General features: G+C 39.1%; 2 protein-coding genes across 2 annotated transcripts; both read right to left on the bottom strand.

Annotated features, from left to right (window-relative positions):
• Positions 1–4,825: 4,825 nt before the first annotated feature.
• Positions 4,826–9,574, bottom strand: ASNSD1 (asparagine synthetase domain containing 1). Its single transcript, XM_010298886.2, has 3 exons — positions 8,093–9,574; positions 6,285–6,466; positions 4,826–5,153 (listed from the first exon to the last, which is right to left on the bottom strand). Exons 1-3 carry the CDS (start codon positions 9,572–9,574, stop codon positions 4,907–4,909), a joined length of 1,911 nt encoding a protein of 636 aa, XP_010297188.1. The 3' UTR covers positions 4,826–4,906.
• On the bottom strand, positions 4,826–13,803 carry ASDURF (ASNSD1 upstream open reading frame). The gene is made up of 6 exons (XM_075756152.1): positions 13,624–13,803; positions 12,029–12,082; positions 11,371–11,446; positions 8,093–9,667; positions 6,285–6,466; positions 4,826–5,153 (listed from the first exon to the last, which is right to left on the bottom strand). The coding sequence occupies exons 1-4, from the start codon at positions 13,696–13,698 to the stop codon at positions 9,597–9,599; spliced, it is 276 nt and encodes a 91-aa protein (XP_075612267.1). The 5' UTR covers positions 13,699–13,803; the 3' UTR covers positions 4,826–5,153; positions 6,285–6,466; positions 8,093–9,596.
• Positions 13,804–19,727: the final 5,924 nt, after the last annotated feature.

Here is a 19,727-nt window from a genome sequence, read left to right as displayed (position 1 = left end):
TTTAGCCAGCTACCCTGTATGTTGCCAGCAACTGTACTACATGTACAGAACTTTAACTAATATTTGATAGTGTTGTTTAATCTGTTAAAAAAAATAAACTGGAATCAAAATACATTTTTTCTTTATTTCTCTCATAGTATACTCAGCAATTTCAGTTAAGTAAATGCCAATCTGAAATCAGAAAGGACATCTATTATTTTAAAGACTATGCTATAGCATCTATATTACTATGTATGCACATTCCTTACCTCTTACCGCCAAATTCCATGACTGGAACAGGGTTAATGTTCTCTACCTGGCACATCCATGTTGAACAACTAAGCCTTATAGCCCGATGCATGACAAGCAGCCTATGAGAAAACAGTTACTAATCAGCTGTAAGGATAGCGTACATCAATACCTGACTGCTTACATCAATAAAATGATAGAATTGCAGCTTCACGAGCTTTACCTGTGTTTGGCAAACATGGAGGCTGAAGTACAACTTTTATTTCATTTCATGTTTACAAGTGCTTTGCCTCTTTGTACAGATCATATGCACACGTCACAGCAAATTAAACCCATATCTAATGAGAAGCATCCCTCGAGGAATAGTTTATACCTTCTCAGGTGAATCTGTTTTGATCATTTTTCAGGCTGCTATTGTGCTATTCAGAAATGCCACCTAAAGCCTGTGCTTTTTTTAGGGCAGTGCTGTCCTTATGATTAAGGTATCCTGTGCCAGCTTGAACAGTTCAGTATTAGCAGCAAATATTCTCATTGCATAGTCATTTGAGAAGTAACTACTGAACTCTGTATTAGCCTGGTCTGTAAGAACTACTTAGATAACCAAGCAACAGCATAGTCTAGACAAACCTATTAAGTCCTGGACGAAGCAGGTTTTTTCCTTGTCTCTGATGCTAATTTTAACCAAGTACAATATTCTCTCGTACTTTATTAGCTGTAAAGACATGCACATGCATACATCAGCAAACTAGAATCATGAATATCCTTTACTGATGGAGTACCAACATCAAACTCAGTTCCCCCATGGACATAAAATTACTCATTCTGTGCATATTGAAAATGTTGTTATTTGGTCAAAAAAACCCCCAACAAGAACTACACTACTAAACAGTGGCAGTTCTCTTTCAGTTTTAACTCCACAAGATATAAAAAAAAAAGATGTGAGGGTTTTTTTTTTCTTTTTTAGAAATAGCAATATGACAACTTAAAACACTAAAGTTATTTTAGTATTTAATATATAAAATATATAAATACATTATCATTTAAATGTTAAAAATTGACAAGATTATCTAGAAAATACAAAAACATCTGTCAAATTTGAATTTAAAAAATTACTAAATTTACAGTTTTCTTATTAGAATATGGCTGAAGACATTTACTTAAGTTGGGGATTTCCATCATCTTTTTAAACCCCCGTAAAAATGGAATCAGAGTTCATTAACTTGAGATACTCTATATTCCTGCAGATAGCTATGATTTTTTCCAGTTGTTTCCTCAGAAGCTTTTACTGAAGAGCTAACCTCCACTGCTGTCTGGTATGTTATTGTATCCTAATGGGCCTCTGCTGATCTTATCACATTGGTGAACCTATTTACCACACAAACATATTTTCACGTAGCTCAAATTGTGTAGTGCCAAGTGTCAATTTAAATAGCATATTATCAGCATATTTCATAACACACACTGGTTTATTTCTGTACTGTTTGGATTCTAAGTTGGATCTTCATTCACATTTTCATCACAGGTTCCTTCAAAATCACGTTAGTGAAACTATCAACTAGACCTGCAAATCAGGAATGAGTACAAAACTCTGCAAGGTCAAATGAAACCTTTTATAACATTATTGTATCCTGCCATAAAAATATGTTTGTACCACCTAAATGTAAGCATTATTCTTCAGTTTTAAAAATGAATGTCAGATGCACTTTGCTGTTGCATATATAACCTGACAGTGGTTTTATTAATACATGGGGAATTATTAGTTATATGTTAGTTAGAAAGATTCTTTTGTCTCTAACACCACCTTATATATTATATAGCAAGCAACTAATTTTAAATCTTAATTATACAGACATGGCAAATAATAAAACTATGTAAAATGTTAGGAAAAATATATGCATGTGTAATTAGAGATGTATTTTGAGGAATTCAGAAGTCTGGAGCTCTTGTTATTCTTAAAGAATGCTTCAGAGTACTGAGGATTTTTGAAAACCTGACCAATCACTTAAATACCACAATGGAAGCTGAGCTCTTTTGGGAATGCATTACTTTACACTATTTCCTATCAGCATATGATTTTGCATGAGATCCAACGATCTGTATTTTTTTGAGTAATAATCCCAGCTTGTTGGAATGCCATGTATAAACGACATACAATAGTAGGTTGGGGTATTTTTTGTAATAGGAATGTTTTTGTACTCGCCTCCTGAACAAAAATTCAAACAACTATTTCCCTCTGTTTGGGTTTTCCCATCAGTATCAAGTTCATTTCAGAGCACCAGAGCTCAAAGACCGCAACACATTTATCTTGGGGTATATATGCCCCAGACTTCTGCCATGTAATCAACACTGATTGAAATCTGTCCAAATTTTGTATCAACGTAAGCTGGAGGAAGTTGATGAGAAGTGCTGTGATGATAAATTGCATCTGAACCAATGGAAGGTTTAAACAGCAAAATTCAACAGCCAATTCTCTCAAAATCTGATGGACGACTTAATAATACAAGGGCATATCTGAATCCATCAGTGCTAGCAAAGTTGCTGCCTGGATACAGAAATTTTTTAGCTGGCCCAGCAGTTGACTGCGAATCTTTACTGAGCACGATGTCATCTTCTGAAGACAGCCAACTAGAGAACGTGGTAGTAAGTAATTCTGGCTACTTACTTTTGTCAGACTTCACAAACAAGGCACTAGTATTTTTCTGTGCTACTAAGTTTGACAAGTAGGTTACCTCATCATCATCAGCTCTAGGGAATGTTTTTATCAGGCCTGAGTATTCTTCGAGAATATTCTTCAGTTTCTAAAATACAATACTTAGGCTAACAAAAAAAGAGAGACAGTTATACTTAATCAAGAACTATACTAGTATTTGCAAGAAAAAATAAAGCTCTTAAGGACAAGATTAAAAGACAGTAACATTCCTGTAGGTTCTTCTAAAATATTATAGAATGTGATTTCAATACAGCAAGTATTTTAAAACGTCTTCTCCTCCCTCCCCCCACCCCCGAACCAAACATTTGGTCAAAGACCTCTATAAATAATAATGTGTACCATAAATAATAACAATAAATTAATTTCTTATGAATAACTGGATAAATGGAAAAGTTTGCCACCACGAAATTATATTGTTTCTTTCTACTATCCTAAACTATTTAGAAGGCTTCCAAAATTATTTCTCATGTTTCTCTAAATATCAAAGGCCTCTTAGCTTGGAAAAGAAACTATTTGCATAGGTATAAAAAGCTCAACTTTTTTTTCTAGGTGACACATAACTTCTAGGAATACTGCAACACTACTACAGAGATAACAAATAATGAAGAATAGTCACATTTCGTCAGCCTAATGTTCCTCTTGGTCCAGTCTCCACTTGCTTCAGAGAATTAATGCAAGAACTTTTGCAAATATCCCAGGGTAAGGTACTACGAAGTCAATTTTCCTCAGAGCACGAGTAAGAAATCTGCCAGTGCTTTGAAGCAGTCTGAAACTTAAGTTTTTGTAATAAATATTTCTTTACAGACTTGACAAATTATTTTGAAAACCTACTTACACCCTTAGAGATACTTTGTAGGAATAGATATATTATGCTTTGTATGAAAATCGATATTTTTTTCCTGGTATGATTTTTCCTTTCTCTACTTAATTGGACAAAAATAAAAGCTAGAACTGGAAGGTAGCATGTTGAGTACTAAGCTCCAACCATACCAAAAACACTGGAGAGCACATATACAGTTTTTCTTACATTACATTAACTTTGCAATCCTTCCATACACAATTAGAAAAACAAGCTAATTCAAACTTCTCCTTAGAGAAAGTCCATTCATTCTATTTCAACCCCATGATTGCATCCACATACTCACCCACAGTGCTTTTTTTTTTTGACACACCTTTTTTGTTTAAAAAAGATCTTCCTTGAAGTACACAATGAATGCTTTGCAACTTCAGAAGTAAAAGTAGCAAAACTAAAGTTAAAAGGAGAGAAAGCAAGCTAGGGCAGCCAACGAGGGGCAAAGAACAGCCTGAAGGGAGCTTCCCAGTTTCTCTGGGAGCAGAAGGAGCCCCAGGCTGCGGAACACCAACCAAGCCAGCCCTGCAGAACTGGCCAAGGACTGGGAGGCTGAACAGGATGGCCCCAGAACACCAAGGGAGTGTGTGGGATGTCTGTTCCTCAAGAAAGGACAAGGAGGGCAGATCTCTAAGAGGCGACAGGCCCAAGATCCTCAGCTCTTTTTGGCTCTGGCAACCCAGGCCAGCTCCTCACCGTGATCTCCCTTCTAAAACCATAACCTCACAGCCTGAACCTCTCCTAAAGCACACCTGCAAGACCAGCCCTGTTCTACAACAGAGGAAAATCTGCTGTACTGAATTCAATATACGTGACATACTGGACAGATTCAATACGCTTTTTGTGACACTGACATTTGTTAGGAAGAATGAGAAAGCCAATCTCTGGCTATCCTCTCTTCCTCAGAGCCCACTATTCCCTTCCCTGCTGAGGATGCATTCATAGTGAGTCTCTAGTACAAGTACACATCTACATCTCTTACTTTGAGGATCAATAATAATAATGTTCATGTGTGTAAAAGAACCAGACCAAACATACTAAGAAAACTGCAAAGATTTACTGAATTTTCATATAGGATAAATGCAACATCTCAAGATGTAGCTTTATAACTAATCTACTCAAAATAACTTCAGTCTGCTGCATGTATCAGATGCTTTTTCACTGCTGCTTTCTAGTTTTGCAATCCGAGATCCAAACTGTACAGCCCTTTTCGGCAAGATGGTCGAGGCTGTAAGGCCCAACTCCTTGGCTGCAAGACGCAGAATCAATTTCTCACCAATTCCTCGAGGTAAAGTCAAGTCAGCTTTTTCTGAGATGGGCAGAGAATTGAGGAATGAAACAACATCTTCATCAAGAAAAGGAAACCTAAAGGAAAGATATACATGGGGGAAGATCCTTTAAAAACTTCATATAAATAGTCTTGGTTTTTCCCTTTACCACGTGCAAAGACTTCAGAGTCTGTGTCAATTCCTAACTCTAGATGTACCTTAAATGTTAGTGTCACAGTGCAGAGGCAAGTCTCCAAAGCAGTTACACTGTCTTGGAGAAAGAAAGCATAATAGAAGATGTTTAAACTCAGAAGCCTGGAAGTGTTCAAAATTCAAACAAAGAAAAGAGTAAGAACAAGCATCAAAAATGTTTGGTTTATACAAAACAAAAATTATGAAGAAAATCAGAAAATACAATGGAAGAGCAAGATAATTTTTAAAATAACACTTCTCAAGATAACCTTAAATATTTAAAAATACTGTGTGAAGCTACACTGTATCTTTGAAACAAAAATATTCACACAACAAATTCTGACAACATTCTGAATTCCAGGCATTCACATCTAATCACAAGCATGATTAACACCATTGCCAATCCACCACTGCAACTGTTTTTTGCTAAACTGGAAATGTACAACTAAGAACAGATTTGGAAAAACACCGGAACAAAGATCACGTGAAAAGACCTTGCATGCACCAAGTGGCCTCTGCTACTGGACAATACCTAAGGAATTTTTTGCAAGTTGGTGTTAGCATGGAGGAAGTAAACACAAAGAAAATGATTCTTTAACTATGCTAACTTAACAGCCAGGAAATGCAGAGGGTATTACCATGCTTTTATTGCATGGACAGGAATACGTGGCTTCTATGTTATGTTGTCATTCTGCAAAGTCATTCCCCAAATGACCACATCAAAACACTTCGAAGTTGTGTGGAAGACTGCTCCACTTAAAACGATAAAACCGACTTGATTTCACCTATTTCAACATCCGTTGCTGCTTCTTAAAACTTCCAGATGGAAATGCAATGTTCAGGTTGCTAAATTTTAAGTAACTCTTCCACAGTACTACAGAGCACTTTCTAAAGAACAACACAGTACACGTTAATGAAACTGCAACTGAGCTGAGAGACAATAAAATGCATAGAGGTTTCAATTAAACTTTCTTTTTGAGCGTTAAAAGCAGAATCTAACTGGCAAAACCAGTTTTGCGTCATGTTAAAACAATACCTGGCTTCTTTTCCGTGATCACCAATAATCCTGTCATCTCTACCAAGATTTCTAGAAGAAATGCGATCTAACTCCATTTCAAGTTCTTTATTCAGACCCTCCAAGCCATGTTTTTTGAAGCAAACACGATGTCGAGAATACCCAGCAAGCTGTTCATCCGCTCCAATTCCTGTAAGCACAACCTAAGAAAACAGAATAAAAGAAATCTTTCTTAATATCAATGCAAGCTAACAGTATGTAACAGATCTTAAATGTTTAATTACATCTTAAGGAGAGCAACTTTAATACACATCTTCTAAATATAATACCTATCATGACAGTATGTGCCTTACACATTTGCAAAGCTTGAAACAGTTCCCAATAAAGTCATGGGAAACTTGAAGTAGGTTCACAATCAGACCTAAAAGTACACACAAATATTTCCACCAATGCAAGGAAAAACCACCAAAATAACGTTGTGGTGGTGAAAAACCACCATCATCTCTGAAGAATGTTTTTGTTAGTTTCTATTACAATAAACAGCATTTAAGCACTAGCCTTTATCAAAACAGTTGTTGCCACGCACTATGCAGTATGTCATAGGTTCTAAATAGTCATCTGCATGCACACCCAGATTATTATTAATTTACCAGCTACTGAGTTAATAACTGTATTACACAAAATAAATCTGTCATATTGTTCAGTCTACTCAATAAGCACATAAAATGTTATCAAGAGAAAAACACTACTACATCTGGTCCATTACTGTGCCTTCAACAGCAATTCACTATAAAAGTGGAAGTCTCTTAACATAAACAGTCAAGTGTGTTTTACTTATCTGACACCAGCTAGAGGTCAACCAATTTTTGACCTGCGCACAGTAGTAAGTAACTGATGGGAGAATGACAATTGCACTTTATGTTTTATTAACTCATGACCCATTTCAACATATTCTGGACCTAAGATGAATTTGTATGTTTTGCAATCTGAGATGCACATCCTCAAGTAGATCAGTCAACTAAATCAACTGTGTTCTAGAGCAGTAGTTTTTAAGCAAACTATCACATTTGTTGGGATTTTTTTTGCTGAGTTTTTTTGTGGTTTTGAGAGCTAGCTATTAGTAGAAAAGTAATAAAAGCCTCAAAAAGCAAAGGCAATAGTGGACTGCAAACTCCTGAAATTCAACAGTTTATTCTTCCCTACACAAACCATCAGGAAATGAGAAATAAGAATCAAATTCCCAAGAAAATTGTCTAGTTACTAGAAAGATTTTGCTTAATACTACATACATGAAAATAAGTTACAAAAAGAAAAGAACTACTTTTTGTAGTTCTGCCATTCAATCAGACTCTAATTACAAAAAATTCCAAGTAGTCATCTTTTCTGCCATTATTATTTGCTATTTTGTCACATTAATAGCACGCCTAAATAAGAAGCCAGTAATTTTACAAAAGCTGGGATGCTGCCACGAAACAATATTACTTAATACTTCATTAATGTTTATCTCTAAATTTGTTAACCTGTTCAGTTTGGACTGAATAGCAGTTACCCACTACTGGAGTTGAAACACTGAAAATGATTGGTTTTTTTTTTTCCTAGTCACACTGTTGCTTATTCAAGCTTACTGAAAAGCCATACACATTACATGACAAAAGAACTGAATGCAGTTTTTAACTCCAGAATTACACAAAGATTGTCAGTACAGAACTATTCTATGTTCTGCCACTGAATTTCAGAAGCCTTATGAATATTAAATATGCCTGTTGATTTCTGAAACAGAACTGTTTTTACCTTCACAGGTCAAGCATAAGGCAGAAAACAATCAGTACCTTTGCAGGACTTTTATATGGTTTCAGTTCTCCTTGGTTACTAATAAAACCCTCTCCTCTGGAAGCAAACCAAATTGCACAGCCAATGCTGTCATCCAAGACTGTATCCAGTGGATAAATTAAGTGATTAATGCATTGTCGTCTCATTTTTTTCAATTCCTCTAGTACAACATTAATTTCCACAAAGTTCCAGGTTCTTGAAGGGTTAATGGCTTCTAATTCTTTCAGTCCTGCCCTACCAGTGATTCTGTCTGGAACATCAAAGCAAGATAAATGAGCACCGGTTTTAGGATCAAGATCTTTATAACTTTCTTGAGGACAAAGCAAATCAAACTGTACTTGCTGGTTGCTATGTTTTTTAGTGGTACTCTTTTGCTTAGCTTCTTCTTTTATCATGAAAGCTACATTGAGAAGATCAATTGGTTCCTCCAAAGGCACGTGCTTATCAGCAAGGGCTGCAATAACCATAGAATCAATGCCACCAGAAAAGAGCACCGCAACGTGTGCTTTCCTATTAGACATGCTTGGAATTTCTCTTGTTTTCTGATCTTCATCTCTAAAGAGAGATAAAACCCGTCTCTTCACCGCTTCACTTAAAACATCAATAAATTGATGGACTATTTTTTTCTTGTGTTCCTCTGCAAGAAATCCTTGAAGGGTTTCTACAGAAACCATATGGATAACATTGCTAATATTAGTGCCTGGACATTGACCAGAAGCTTCAGAAATTGTTTTATTTAAGGGGATAACTGGTGCTCTGAGACATAATTTTGATTCATTCATCACGAGAGGTATGTGGTTTGGTAAGTCTTTTGAAACTTGGTCCAGAACATTATTGAATATTTCTTCAACTGCTTTCTCTGTGCAGCTGTACTTCCATGGAAACAATATCAAAGACAAAGACTTAGTTGTTGCATAAGCTTTGAGATCAATTTTGAAAATTCCAGATGCTGGGACTTCTTGCCATTGGTTACCTGATTCAGAATAAACACTTACAGATGTAAGACAGAAAGCACTCTCAACCTCATTACTGAATTGCCAAAGCAAACTACGACGACCAAAATAATCTCTACCAAACCATAAACTGTGTCTAGATGCTTGATAATAAATAAAAGACCACGGACCCTGAAGTGATGAAAAGAGTGACAAAATGTCCACTTCAGTACTGCACAGTGCAAGATGATGAAACATTACTTCAGTGTCATTCTCTACATCTCCTACATGCACTCCATTGAAAATTTCTCCGTTCCAAAGAAAAATATTGTTATTGGCATCTTGCAGAGGCTGAGGAGTCATCGGTCCCCTCAAGTGAAGTACGTGGCCAGAAAACAGACATTCGTAAGAGAGATCAGATGCAGTTTTTATCAACTGCTGGCTACTGTCTGGTCCTCTTCTTCTAAGACAGCAGAGTATGTCTTCATTAAAGAAATCACGAATAGCATGCTGGCTACACAAGGTAACAATGCAACAGATACCACACATTGTGACTTTGAATTCAGATGGACTACTTCTTGATTTTAGTCTTTTCTGAATTTTCCATCTCCTGATGTGCCTTCTTTAATTCATCTAATGTATCTATGTAAGAGAAAAATACACAAATAATCAGTTTTATAAACTGGTAAGTTTATGAGTAGACAAGTTTAATAGTATATCCAAGAAATGAGTAACTCCAGCCACTTGTTCAATTAAAGAGATAAACATGAAACGCTAAGTAACAGAATTGCTATAGTATTGATGTAACACAAATGTAGCTCACTGTGGCTTACTCCTCTTTAATTATACAAAGATTATGATTTTTTTTCCTCCCCAAAAAAGCCACACTACAAGGATAAGAATGACAGGAATGAACAACTATTGCCTATACACATTTGTAGTAATAAGAAAAGTGAACAGTCAATTAAAACGTCAACACTATTAAATCAAAGGAAGAAAATGAAAGTTGCAATTTTTCATTCCAGAAAATAAATTTATACATTTCTAATGTTTGTTCAATCATCAGTTCTCTTTATCATCCATTCTCCTATCTTCATAATCCCACAGATCCATTCTTTCTACTACCTAAAGATTTCTAGCTTAGCCTCCAGTTTAATGTGTCATTATTTTCGTTGTACTCATCCCATGCAACTTTTAGACTTTTTTAATTATTTTTTTTTAAGGGACAAAGCGCTATACAGCTTCTCAAAGGGTACTGAGAATAGCAACTCCTCTATGGGGCAAACATTCTTGCTCCTCCTCCATCTTCAGCACTTGCTCTTTTATCACATCCATATATATTGAGCTGGGCCCAAAGAGTTGTGGGGAATGGAGTTACATCAGCCAGTCACAAGTGGTGCTCCCCAGGGCTCAGTACGGGGGCCAGTTCTCTTTAGCATCTTTATTAATGATCTGGACGAGGGGATCAAGTACACCCTCAGTAAGTTTGCAGATGACACCAAGCTGGGCAAGAGTGTTGATCTGCTCGAGGGTAGGAAGGCTCTACAGAGGGATCTGGACAGGCTAGATCAATGGACCATGGCCAACCACATGTGAGTCAACAAGGCTCAGTGCCAGGTCCTGCACTTGGGTCACAACAACCCCAGGCAATGCTACAGGCTTCAGGAAGAGTGGCTGGAAAGCTGCCCAGCAGAAAAAAACCTGGGGGTGTTGGTCAACAGCTGGTTGAATATGAGCCAGCAGTGTGCCCAGGTGGCCAAGACCACCAAGAGCAAGAGTGGCTGAGGGAACTGAGGTTGTTTAGCCAGAAGAAAAGGAGGCTGAGGGGAGACCTTATCGCTCTCTACTACTGCCTGAAAGAAGGCTGTAGCCAGGTGGGTGCTGGTCTCTTCTCCCAAGTAACAAGTGATAGGACAACAGGAAATGGCCTCAAGTTGTGCCAGGGGAGGTTTAGATTGGATATTAGGAAAAATTTCTTCACCGAAAGGGTTGTCAAGCACTGGAACAGGCTGCCCAGGGAAATGGTTGAGTCCCCATTCCTGGAGGTATTTAAAAGATGGGTAGATGTGGTGCTTAGGGACGTGGTTTAGTGGTGGGCTTGGCAGTACTGTTAATGGTTGGATTTGATGATCTTAAAGGTCTTTTCCAACCTAAATGATTCTATCCAGTAGAAACATTTTCACATTTATCCAACCCAGAATAACAAGCCTGTGTCTGAAGTCTACTTTCCATTTGATATATAGTTGGCAGTTTTTCATTTTAATATACCTTTGAAATCATCAACAGCTACAAATACAGCTTTTAAATAGTTAACTATTTGATCAACTTTTACACTGCAAACTTACTTTTGCATTGAGATAATGTTTCTGTTCGGTCTACAAGGAAGAATATGTTGCTATTAGGTTGCTGCCTATAAACTTTCTGTAAAACAAAAGCAATGCCGCATTAAATCAAAGCAACAAACTGTGGCAACCACACTGCAGCAGAAGCTGATGCAGGTTCACCAAGATACCCCTTCACTTTTATGCCAGGAGGATAACTTCTGCCCTGACAACACCAATATTCTGATGCCGTATCACCAAAACCATTTCATGATCAACCCATGACTATTCTGCATTTCTCTTTTCCTCCGACACGAGAGGTCACATTCTATTTTAAAACACATACACATGAAAAGTAAGAATATCTCATGCAGTCTTCTGATCAACTCAAAACCTCAATGAAATAACTCAGATAAAACATAAAAAGGCAAAACCCCCCAACAAAGTACTGTGTTAAACTGTGCAAGTGTACATAATCAAATCATTTGGAAGACAAATTATTCTAATAACAGCAGGCCACACATCTGTACTAAAATCTGTAAACATTTATACATTTTAAACAAATTAAAACAGAAACAAATTAAAAACAGCATGCTCCAATTTTTTTTTTCCCCTCTTGTCTCTATGTTTATTTCTCTGATGCTAAAATGAAACAGTCACAAGCAAATTTGTAAATACTTACACGGTTCTTCTTCAAATTAGAAAGCTCATCAACTACAACCTTCTGCTCTTTAATCTGAAAGGCAAAAGATGCACTTCAATTTAATTATTAAAAATAAACGACTGTTTTATAATCCTGGTGGTGAATGTGCTTACTGATATTTTAAGACAGCTACATGCATATATAGCTGCTGTTCTGTGAATGAACCATTGAAGACAAAGTGGAAGTAGATATAAAATGAAATACTAAATATCCACTCTAGAAATGTGTGACACATGGATTGATGTTTCTCCTACCCTTGAAAGCAATCACTACTGGGAAGTCAGAGTACCTCCAGCTATTTATAATCAGAGATCACATTTTTTCCCCAGAAGAAAATATGCAAACAAAAACCGCCAAATAACTTTAGAAAACAAAATTTAGCATAATATCTACAATACACCTTATAATCACAGGTATTCTCCAGATTCAAAATTAAACCAATAAAACCCCAAACCCCTAAAACTGTATTAAAAGCCATGGAAGCCTTTCTACAGCTCTAGAGTTTTGCACCAAGTTCCTTAGTGGGATTTACCGCTCTGTTCAACTGCACTGGCAGAGGTGGCAGGTATTCCCATTTGCTTTTACAATGACAGCTGTCAATGCTAAAAAGCAATCAAGAGGACTGTCATAAAAGCCAACAAATAGAACAAAATCTAGTCATCAAACACATAACGCTTTTTGTTAGAAACAAACAATATCATTTTCTTTGTTCTTCCTTTGTGTCTTCTGGAATCAGTGCAATGGTAGAAAGCTGCCACGGAGCTTGGTTAGCCAAACTGAACGTGGCATATAGAAAAGACAGCTTTTCCAGCAGCTACATCAATATCTTATATTTACAATTCCCAGAGACAAAACAGCAGTGTCATCTTTTGCTATGGACTAAACCAGCCACTTAAGTATAAAAGAGATTACGATCTGCAATGTTGTTATGTCCTAAGCTTTATGGCTTCCCAGGCAATCGAGAATTCCAGTACTTTCATACACTATGGTCATAAGGAAGGGAAGTCATTTTTTGAGAGAAAGCAGTTCCATAGGACTTGACAGATTTCATACTAAACAAAGCTACTGGCACCACGGAAAACAGAGCAGATTTATGAGTGCCTGCCTCTGTGACTAAAATCCCTCGGAACTTCTTGAACAGATACAGCTTAAGTTGATACTACAGAGAAAAACCTCACTGCGACTCACCTGACATTTCAAGCTCAACTTGGAGCATTAAGAACCAGAAAAACAATTTGACAAGAGAGCTAACAGCAGCACCGACAAGAGCCGGCTACACGACAGCCGCTCTCCTCCGAGCCCTACCGCGAAAGCCCCGTACCACAGGAGCCCCAGTCCTGACAGGACTCGCCCTCTGCTCCACGCCGATCACACCCGAGGTTACAGGCTTCGCGGGGCCGCCGCCGCCCCCCCCCCCCCCCCCGGGCAGCACAGCCCTGGACGTGCCTCAGCCCTCCCCACGAAACCGAGAGCACCGCAAGGATACGCGCGGGGAACGGGGCCGCAGGCGCCGCCGTTAGCCGCACCGCGGCCCTCTCCTTCCTCCCTCCCGGCAGCAGGCCACCTCAGCTCACCCTCCGGCTCAGCTCCTCCTTGTGGCGCAGCTTCGCGCTCTCCCCCTCCTCCTGCCGCGGCGGGCGGCCCGACATCCCCCCGGGACTACACGCACAAACCCACCGGCGGCCGCAGCGCCGGCAACGGCAGCAGCCCCACGCGCGCTACCTCCCCCGGGGAGCAGGGAACCACCACAGCGCATGCGCACGCACGCGTGCGGCAGGACCACGCATAGCGCTAACCAGCAGGCGTAACTGAGCACGCGCGAGCCGTTAGGCGCGAGCGGGTGGGGCGGGGCCGTCGCCCTCGCACCTGCCGCGGCAGCCGTTGGCGGTAACGGATAAAAGGGTTCGCTCCTCCCGGTACCGGCCCGCCGGCTGTGGGGGCCTTATGACTGCCCGGGGATCGGGTGCTCGCGGTGAGCTGTCACCTTGCCCGCAAGGGCATTGGCAAGGCCAAAGTGAACAAGCTGCCTGGAATGAGGGCTGGAAGCTGAGGGGGGGGAAAGAGAAGGACGTGCTTTGTGTTGGAACTGTTTGGTGTGGTGGGGACCCTGGGCCACAGTCAGGCAGCTTGCTCTAAAATAGACTTAAGCAAACTGCTTAAAGAGGAGATATTCCAGAGGAGGTATGAGAGGTATAATAATAAGGTATAATAAAGTTATTTTGGAGGAGATATGAATTATAGAATACTTACAGATAATAGAATTATATGTTTTCCTCTTTGGTAGGATGGTCTTTATTTCTTTGTTTCTTCTGTTCTACTGTAGATGTATTGCAGTAATGATCTCTGTCTTCCTGTCTTTAAACATGTTGGGGGAGAACCTGTTTAAGTGGCAGGATGATCATAGCACATGAACAAATATTATTATCATGATTTGCTGTCATAAATAAATTTAGGTTGAGCAATGGTATAAGGAGCCAATTACTGTGACAAGAAGGTTTTAAAAATGTCTTCCAGTAGCACCAATGAAGAGCAAAAAAGGTAGTTTGATTTAATTATGAAAGGAATGATATGTTCTGATCACTAAGTTAATTGGTGAATGAACCACTTATCTCAGGAAATTGGAAGCCTGCTGATTTTCATGGAAAATAGATCATATATTTCTTAATGAGTATTAGTGGATATCACTGGGGAGTTTGGGTAAAACTTTGTCAAGGTGATTGATATAGGAAGATTAGTTATTGTTTGGTCTTGTGTTATCTCTTTGCCTCTTTTTAAATATTATGTAATTATTCTAAAGACTCAAGAGCTCAGTTGGGATAGAAATTAATAAAATCCTAGAAGTCCTTATGTTACTAACTGTACTACAAATATTTTGCAATTCTCCATGAGTTATTTGAAATATTTGCTGCTTTAATAAGTGAGGTAGGAGTGTTGACTCTTGCTGCTTTGTGATTTATGGCGCACATAATATGTTATGTATTTTGATAATACTTAGAGCTTATGAGTAAGATTGCACCTTGTTTTGGTGGTATCCATGAGTTTGGTTGGAATGTTTGTGATGTTGATTGGAATTTTGGTAGTGGTAAAGAGACAATAAGGATTTTGGCACCTATAGAAGCATGAAAAAAAAGGCAATTTGGCTATAAGAATATTTAACATGGTAACTTGCAAATGTTATGCTTATGTGTGCTTGCAGCCCAGAAAGTTAACTGTATCCTGGGCTACATCAAAAGTGTGACCAGCAGGTCCACGGAGGTGATTTTCCCCTTCTACTCTGCTCTTGTGAGACCCCACCTGGAGTACTGCATCCAGCTCTGGGGTCCCCAGTACAAGAAAGACATAGAGCTGTTGGAGTGAGTCTAGAGGGGGCCATGAAGATGATCAGAGGGCCGGAGCACCTCTCCTGTGAAGACAGGCTGAGAGACTTGAGGTTCTTCAGCCTGGAGAAGAGAAGGCTCCATGGAAAACTTACAGCAGCCTTTCAATACCTGAAGGGGCCTACAGGAAAGCTGGAGAGGGGCTGTTTACAAGGGCATGGAGTGATAGGACAAGGGGTCATGGCTTTAAACTGAAGGAGGGGGGATTTACATTAGATATAAGGAAAAAATTCTTTACTGTTAAGAGTGGTGAGGCAGTGGCACAGTTGCCCAGAGAAGCTGTGGATGCCCCATCCCTGGAAGTGTTTAAGACCAGGTTGGATGGGGCTTTGGGCAGCCTGGTCTAGTGGAGGGTGTCCCTGCCTGTGGCAGGGGGGTTGGAACTAGATTGATCTTTAAGGTCCCTTCCAACCCAAACCATTCTATGATTCTTACTTGCCTTCAACAGAAGGAGAAACTGAGGATACAGTTTCATAAAAGGCCAGTCTTTTCCCTCCACCTTTAACCATACACTTCTGCCTCTACCATTGCATCAGCATGGCTGCTTGTGGGATTATGTGGTGAGACAGGTTAGGTAGCTGATCTGGCTTTCTCTGCAGTGTACCAGTGCTTCTGTGATTTTGGCAGTCCCAAAGCAGATTAACTGAAGCTGCTGGGGAACTGTTGCCTATGGATTGAAGAGATTCTGGGGCTTGTTCTTGAAATTCGAGAAGAAATATGTGTACCTGCATCACATACAACAGTTTTGATGCTATCTCTCAGAGTGCTTTGTAGTTTGTGACTCTTGTTCTGTGGAGTAATTTGTTTAATCTGAGTACCTCCCAACCCTCTACTGCTTGAGTGTTTTATTTGCTGTTGATATGTTACAAGGTTGATGATGCAGTAACCCAGTAGTCAAAGTGTAATTTCTATACTGATGATCCCTTTCATGTTCAGTAATAAATACAGTTAATGTTTATTAATCAAAAATTATCACTTTGTTCCTGAGACTGTTTCATTGGTTGATTCATAAGAATGATGATAAAGGTCTTGAGGCATAATAGTGAATGTGGAATGTTTTCAACTTCTGGTGTTACTGCAAATTGCTGATTCTTCTACTGATATGGAGTGTGCTTTTGTTAAGTCCTTTATAAAATGAATGGATTCCTGTGATGTGATTACTCCTGAATTTACCCACAATGAGAACAACTGTGCTTAAAACTCAACAAAGGAAAAGGTCAGCACCTCTATCTCCCCATGCAGAGCTGTGACATCTTATTTCAACTTTATCTCAGGGCTGCTGTAGTTCTGTTGTTTGTGGTGTGCTTGCACTATTCTGAGAGGTGGTGAGGTGACTCAGGCTGACAACTAGTGGGCAATGTAGTTCAATGATACCTCTGGTCAATCTGCTGCTGCTTCTCCTAGCTCAGGTGCTCTGAGCTATTTCTGGCATAAAACTAATTTTGAGTGGTTAATAATGCCTGACACAATGTTAATAAAGTATTAAGCAACATTTCAAAGTCTTTAAGTCCTCACCTTTTCAACATCGGGGATCTTTTAAAATATTCCAAATAACACAAATTACCCAACAAGCAATGTAAACAGCTATAAAACAAGAAGTCGTTAGTGATGCCAGAAAATATTTGAAGTTGCCATGAGGTGTTGGCAAACACATGACCAAAACCGTATCCTCAAATAACCAAGCTCAAGCTCTGACAGACTGTTAAAAGCATGCTGAAAATGTTAGGCCATCCTTCTGAAAACTGCTATCAGTCTTGAAGACCTCTCTTTTCAAGATGTTGGCAGTACATTTATGTTGATGGCTTTACGGATGTGAGAGGTCCAGGGTAGCACTGGTAATAGCTTTGGGGCTTAGCAGTGCCAAGTGTCCATACTTTGCTGTTGGTTAGAAATCTGTATGTACTCAGTTCTGTATCTAAGCTGATGCTTGGTAACATGGTAAGCCATGCTAACTTGATTGTGGCTTCAAAGTTGACTCATTTGCTAGGATCAGCTGGAAGTGACTGTAGTTTGAGGAAACTTGTCATGCTTTAGAAGAACTTCTGAATGTCCTTGGAACTGAAAAATACCAGGATGACTGTAGCTCTAATGTTGGCCACAAGAGAGCAAGCTGAAACTGTGCTGGCTGTTTGGTGAATCCAGAGATAGTCAAAGAAAGAATGGAGCCTGTGATATAAGATGGGTAGATGAGGTCTGTAGAAGGGGGAGAGCGTGGTCAGAGGGTATTTGCATTTATGGTTTTTGTCTTTTTTTTTGAATATTTTAAATTCTGATCCCGGGTTATTTTGTATTCAGACATTAAACTTGAGAATCTGTAAGAGTAAATTCTGAGATGTAACATTGATCTCTAACTTCTCAGTTGAACCTAAATTTTAATAACTCAGTAACTCGTATCATTATAAGAAAATTCAAATTGCTGAAATTAATTGGGTTTGCTTTATGGTAATCCTTCTGCTAATTTGACTGAGATACTAGGATCTGAAGGGAGTTAGGTGAGTTTATACAACCAGGGATCAGGATCTATGTAAAGTTGTGGTTTGTTTCCTTAGGTTAAGTATCTAGATTATCAATTACACAAGAAACCTTGCAAACCCTCTAATCATTCTGCCTAAAAGTCCTATTACTGCAAACAAAACAAGAAGTCTGAGTGCTTTTAGGAGCCTGAGGTACAGTCAGTTTTTTCAGTATTTACTTCTGATACACTGCTAAAGCAATCTGAAAACTCCTTTGTGCAAACTTCTGCACAGGTCAGATGCATAAAATTCTTAATTTTCTAATTAAAAGCAGAATTTCATCACTTTCACATGGAAGACTTTAAGGCTGATGTGAAAACAGCTGACAACTTGCATAGCATCGGTCCGCATTAATTTTTACAATCTGATTGCATTCTTTAAAGCTTCTAAAAGGGCCGGACCAAGCAGCTTGTTTGTAAAATATTCCCAGCATAGTTCTTCATCTGATGATTTAAATAAAAGAGGATTTAAAAATAGACTTTTCCAAGTCCACTCAGTTCTTCGGTGTAAAAACTGAACTAACTAGTGAATACAAGGGCCTTCCTTCTGGTCTTGTGTTGCTGTAGCTGGGAACACAATTTGACCTTTAATTCTCATAATCCTTCCTTTGTTAGTGCAGAACACCTTGTTGTGCACTTTGCTAGAGTCCAAAAAGAGTTGAGAAGCTCATGTGAGTGGTAGTTTGACTTAGAAAGGTAGAAGTAAAAAAAATTGGTTTTGTCTCTTGTTTATGAACTCTCTTTTGTTATAGAGAGTTCATAACTGTCATGGCAGTCTCTCACATGCTTTGAATAATCACACAGGTTTACTATAGTAACTGTCTAGCTTGGACATGGGATCAGATTTACAGATACACATTTTGATCAGTGAATGTTCTGGGATCTTAAAAATCAAATGCTCTGTCTTACAGCAACAAATATTTTGTTTGCAGTATGAAGCTGGGAGCCTGGTGTCTGGAAGCTGGAGGCCCTTCTGTTGATGCCACTAAGGAGCAGGAGTATGAGTGGCTTAGAAGTGCTTGTGAACACCGGATGGACCTATGCCTCATTTGCATTACCTTGGATTGGGGCATCTTCGTGCAAAATCATATCAGTGCTAACACTTCTGCCTAATGAGAAAGGGAAAAGAACTGCACCAAATACACTCTGAGTGAAGAGTTAGCCTGCCCAGTAGTCTGCTTTTCACAAGCTGAGCTAGGAAGACTGGAGAAGACTAGAAGGATAATTGTGTGCTTGCTTCTATTTCCTGTTGGGAGTGCCTGCATGACAGTAAGTACTGTGTTTTAATACTATGTACAACTGATATTGTCCTGAAGATAAAGCACAGATTAGATTGCTTTGAAGGAGTAGGCAGGTCTGAGCAGGATTGGCTGGAGGTACAGAAGTAGCAGCCTGCTTGTGTTACTCTGGTACGGGTCTCCTGGAATCACAGACTTGGTCCTTTTGGCTGAGATAGGTTACAGTCCCATAAAGCATGTTCCCACAGACACAAGATGGGCCTGCCGAAGTGTGAGCTTGGGCAGACCAGAACATGTCTGAGTAGGCTGGAGAGAGAGGGAAATGCCTAATACCTTTGCAAGGCACTCTGAGGCAAGAATGTTCCAAGATGCCCAGTTGGATTAGTATCTTACCTAGATTGATTTATTAAATGTGTTGCTCTTAAGTGCTTTTTGTTTCTTTGTTCTCATTGTTAGAGACATTTCTACTTAGTGCTTGCTAGTGAGTGAATATTGCCACTTGGACACCAAGGAGAGAAAATTTAGTTTTTCCAGGTTTGGAGAAGGGAGTT

The sequence above is a fragment of the Balearica regulorum genome, chromosome 6 (assembly GCF_011004875.1).
Source record: "Balearica regulorum gibbericeps isolate bBalReg1 chromosome 6, bBalReg1.pri, whole genome shotgun sequence".
Taxonomy (NCBI): Eukaryota; Metazoa; Chordata; class Aves; order Gruiformes; family Gruidae; genus Balearica; species Balearica regulorum.
Note: the sequence above shows the minus strand (reverse complement) of the source record. Positions and strands in the feature narration are given on the sequence as shown.

Excerpts from the sequence above, each read along its gene's own strand:
- ASNSD1 (XM_010298886.2), bottom strand. The coding sequence starts at position 9,574 with ATGTGTGGTATCTGTTGCATTGTTACCTTGTGTAGCCAGCATGCTATT. Across the intron at positions 6,467-8,092 it reads CATATAAAAGTCCTGCAAAG|GTTGTGCTTACAGGAATTGG; the intron begins GTACTGATTGTT and ends CTGTTTTCTTAG. Across the intron at positions 5,154-6,284 it reads GATCACGGAAAAGAAGCCAG|GTTTCCTTTTCTTGATGAAG; the intron begins GTATTGTTTTAA and ends TCTTTCCTTTAG.
- ASDURF (XM_075756152.1), bottom strand. The coding sequence starts at position 13,698 with ATGTCGGGCCGCCCGCCGCGGCAGGAGGAGGGGGAGAGCGCGAAGCTG. Across the intron at positions 12,083-13,623 it reads AGGAGGAGCTGAGCCGGAGG|ATTAAAGAGCAGAAGGTTGT; the intron begins GTGAGCTGAGGT and ends TTTGCCTTTCAG. Across the intron at positions 11,447-12,028 it reads CTAATTTGAAGAAGAACCGT|AAAGTTTATAGGCAGCAACC; the intron begins GTAAGTATTTAC and ends TTTGTTTTACAG.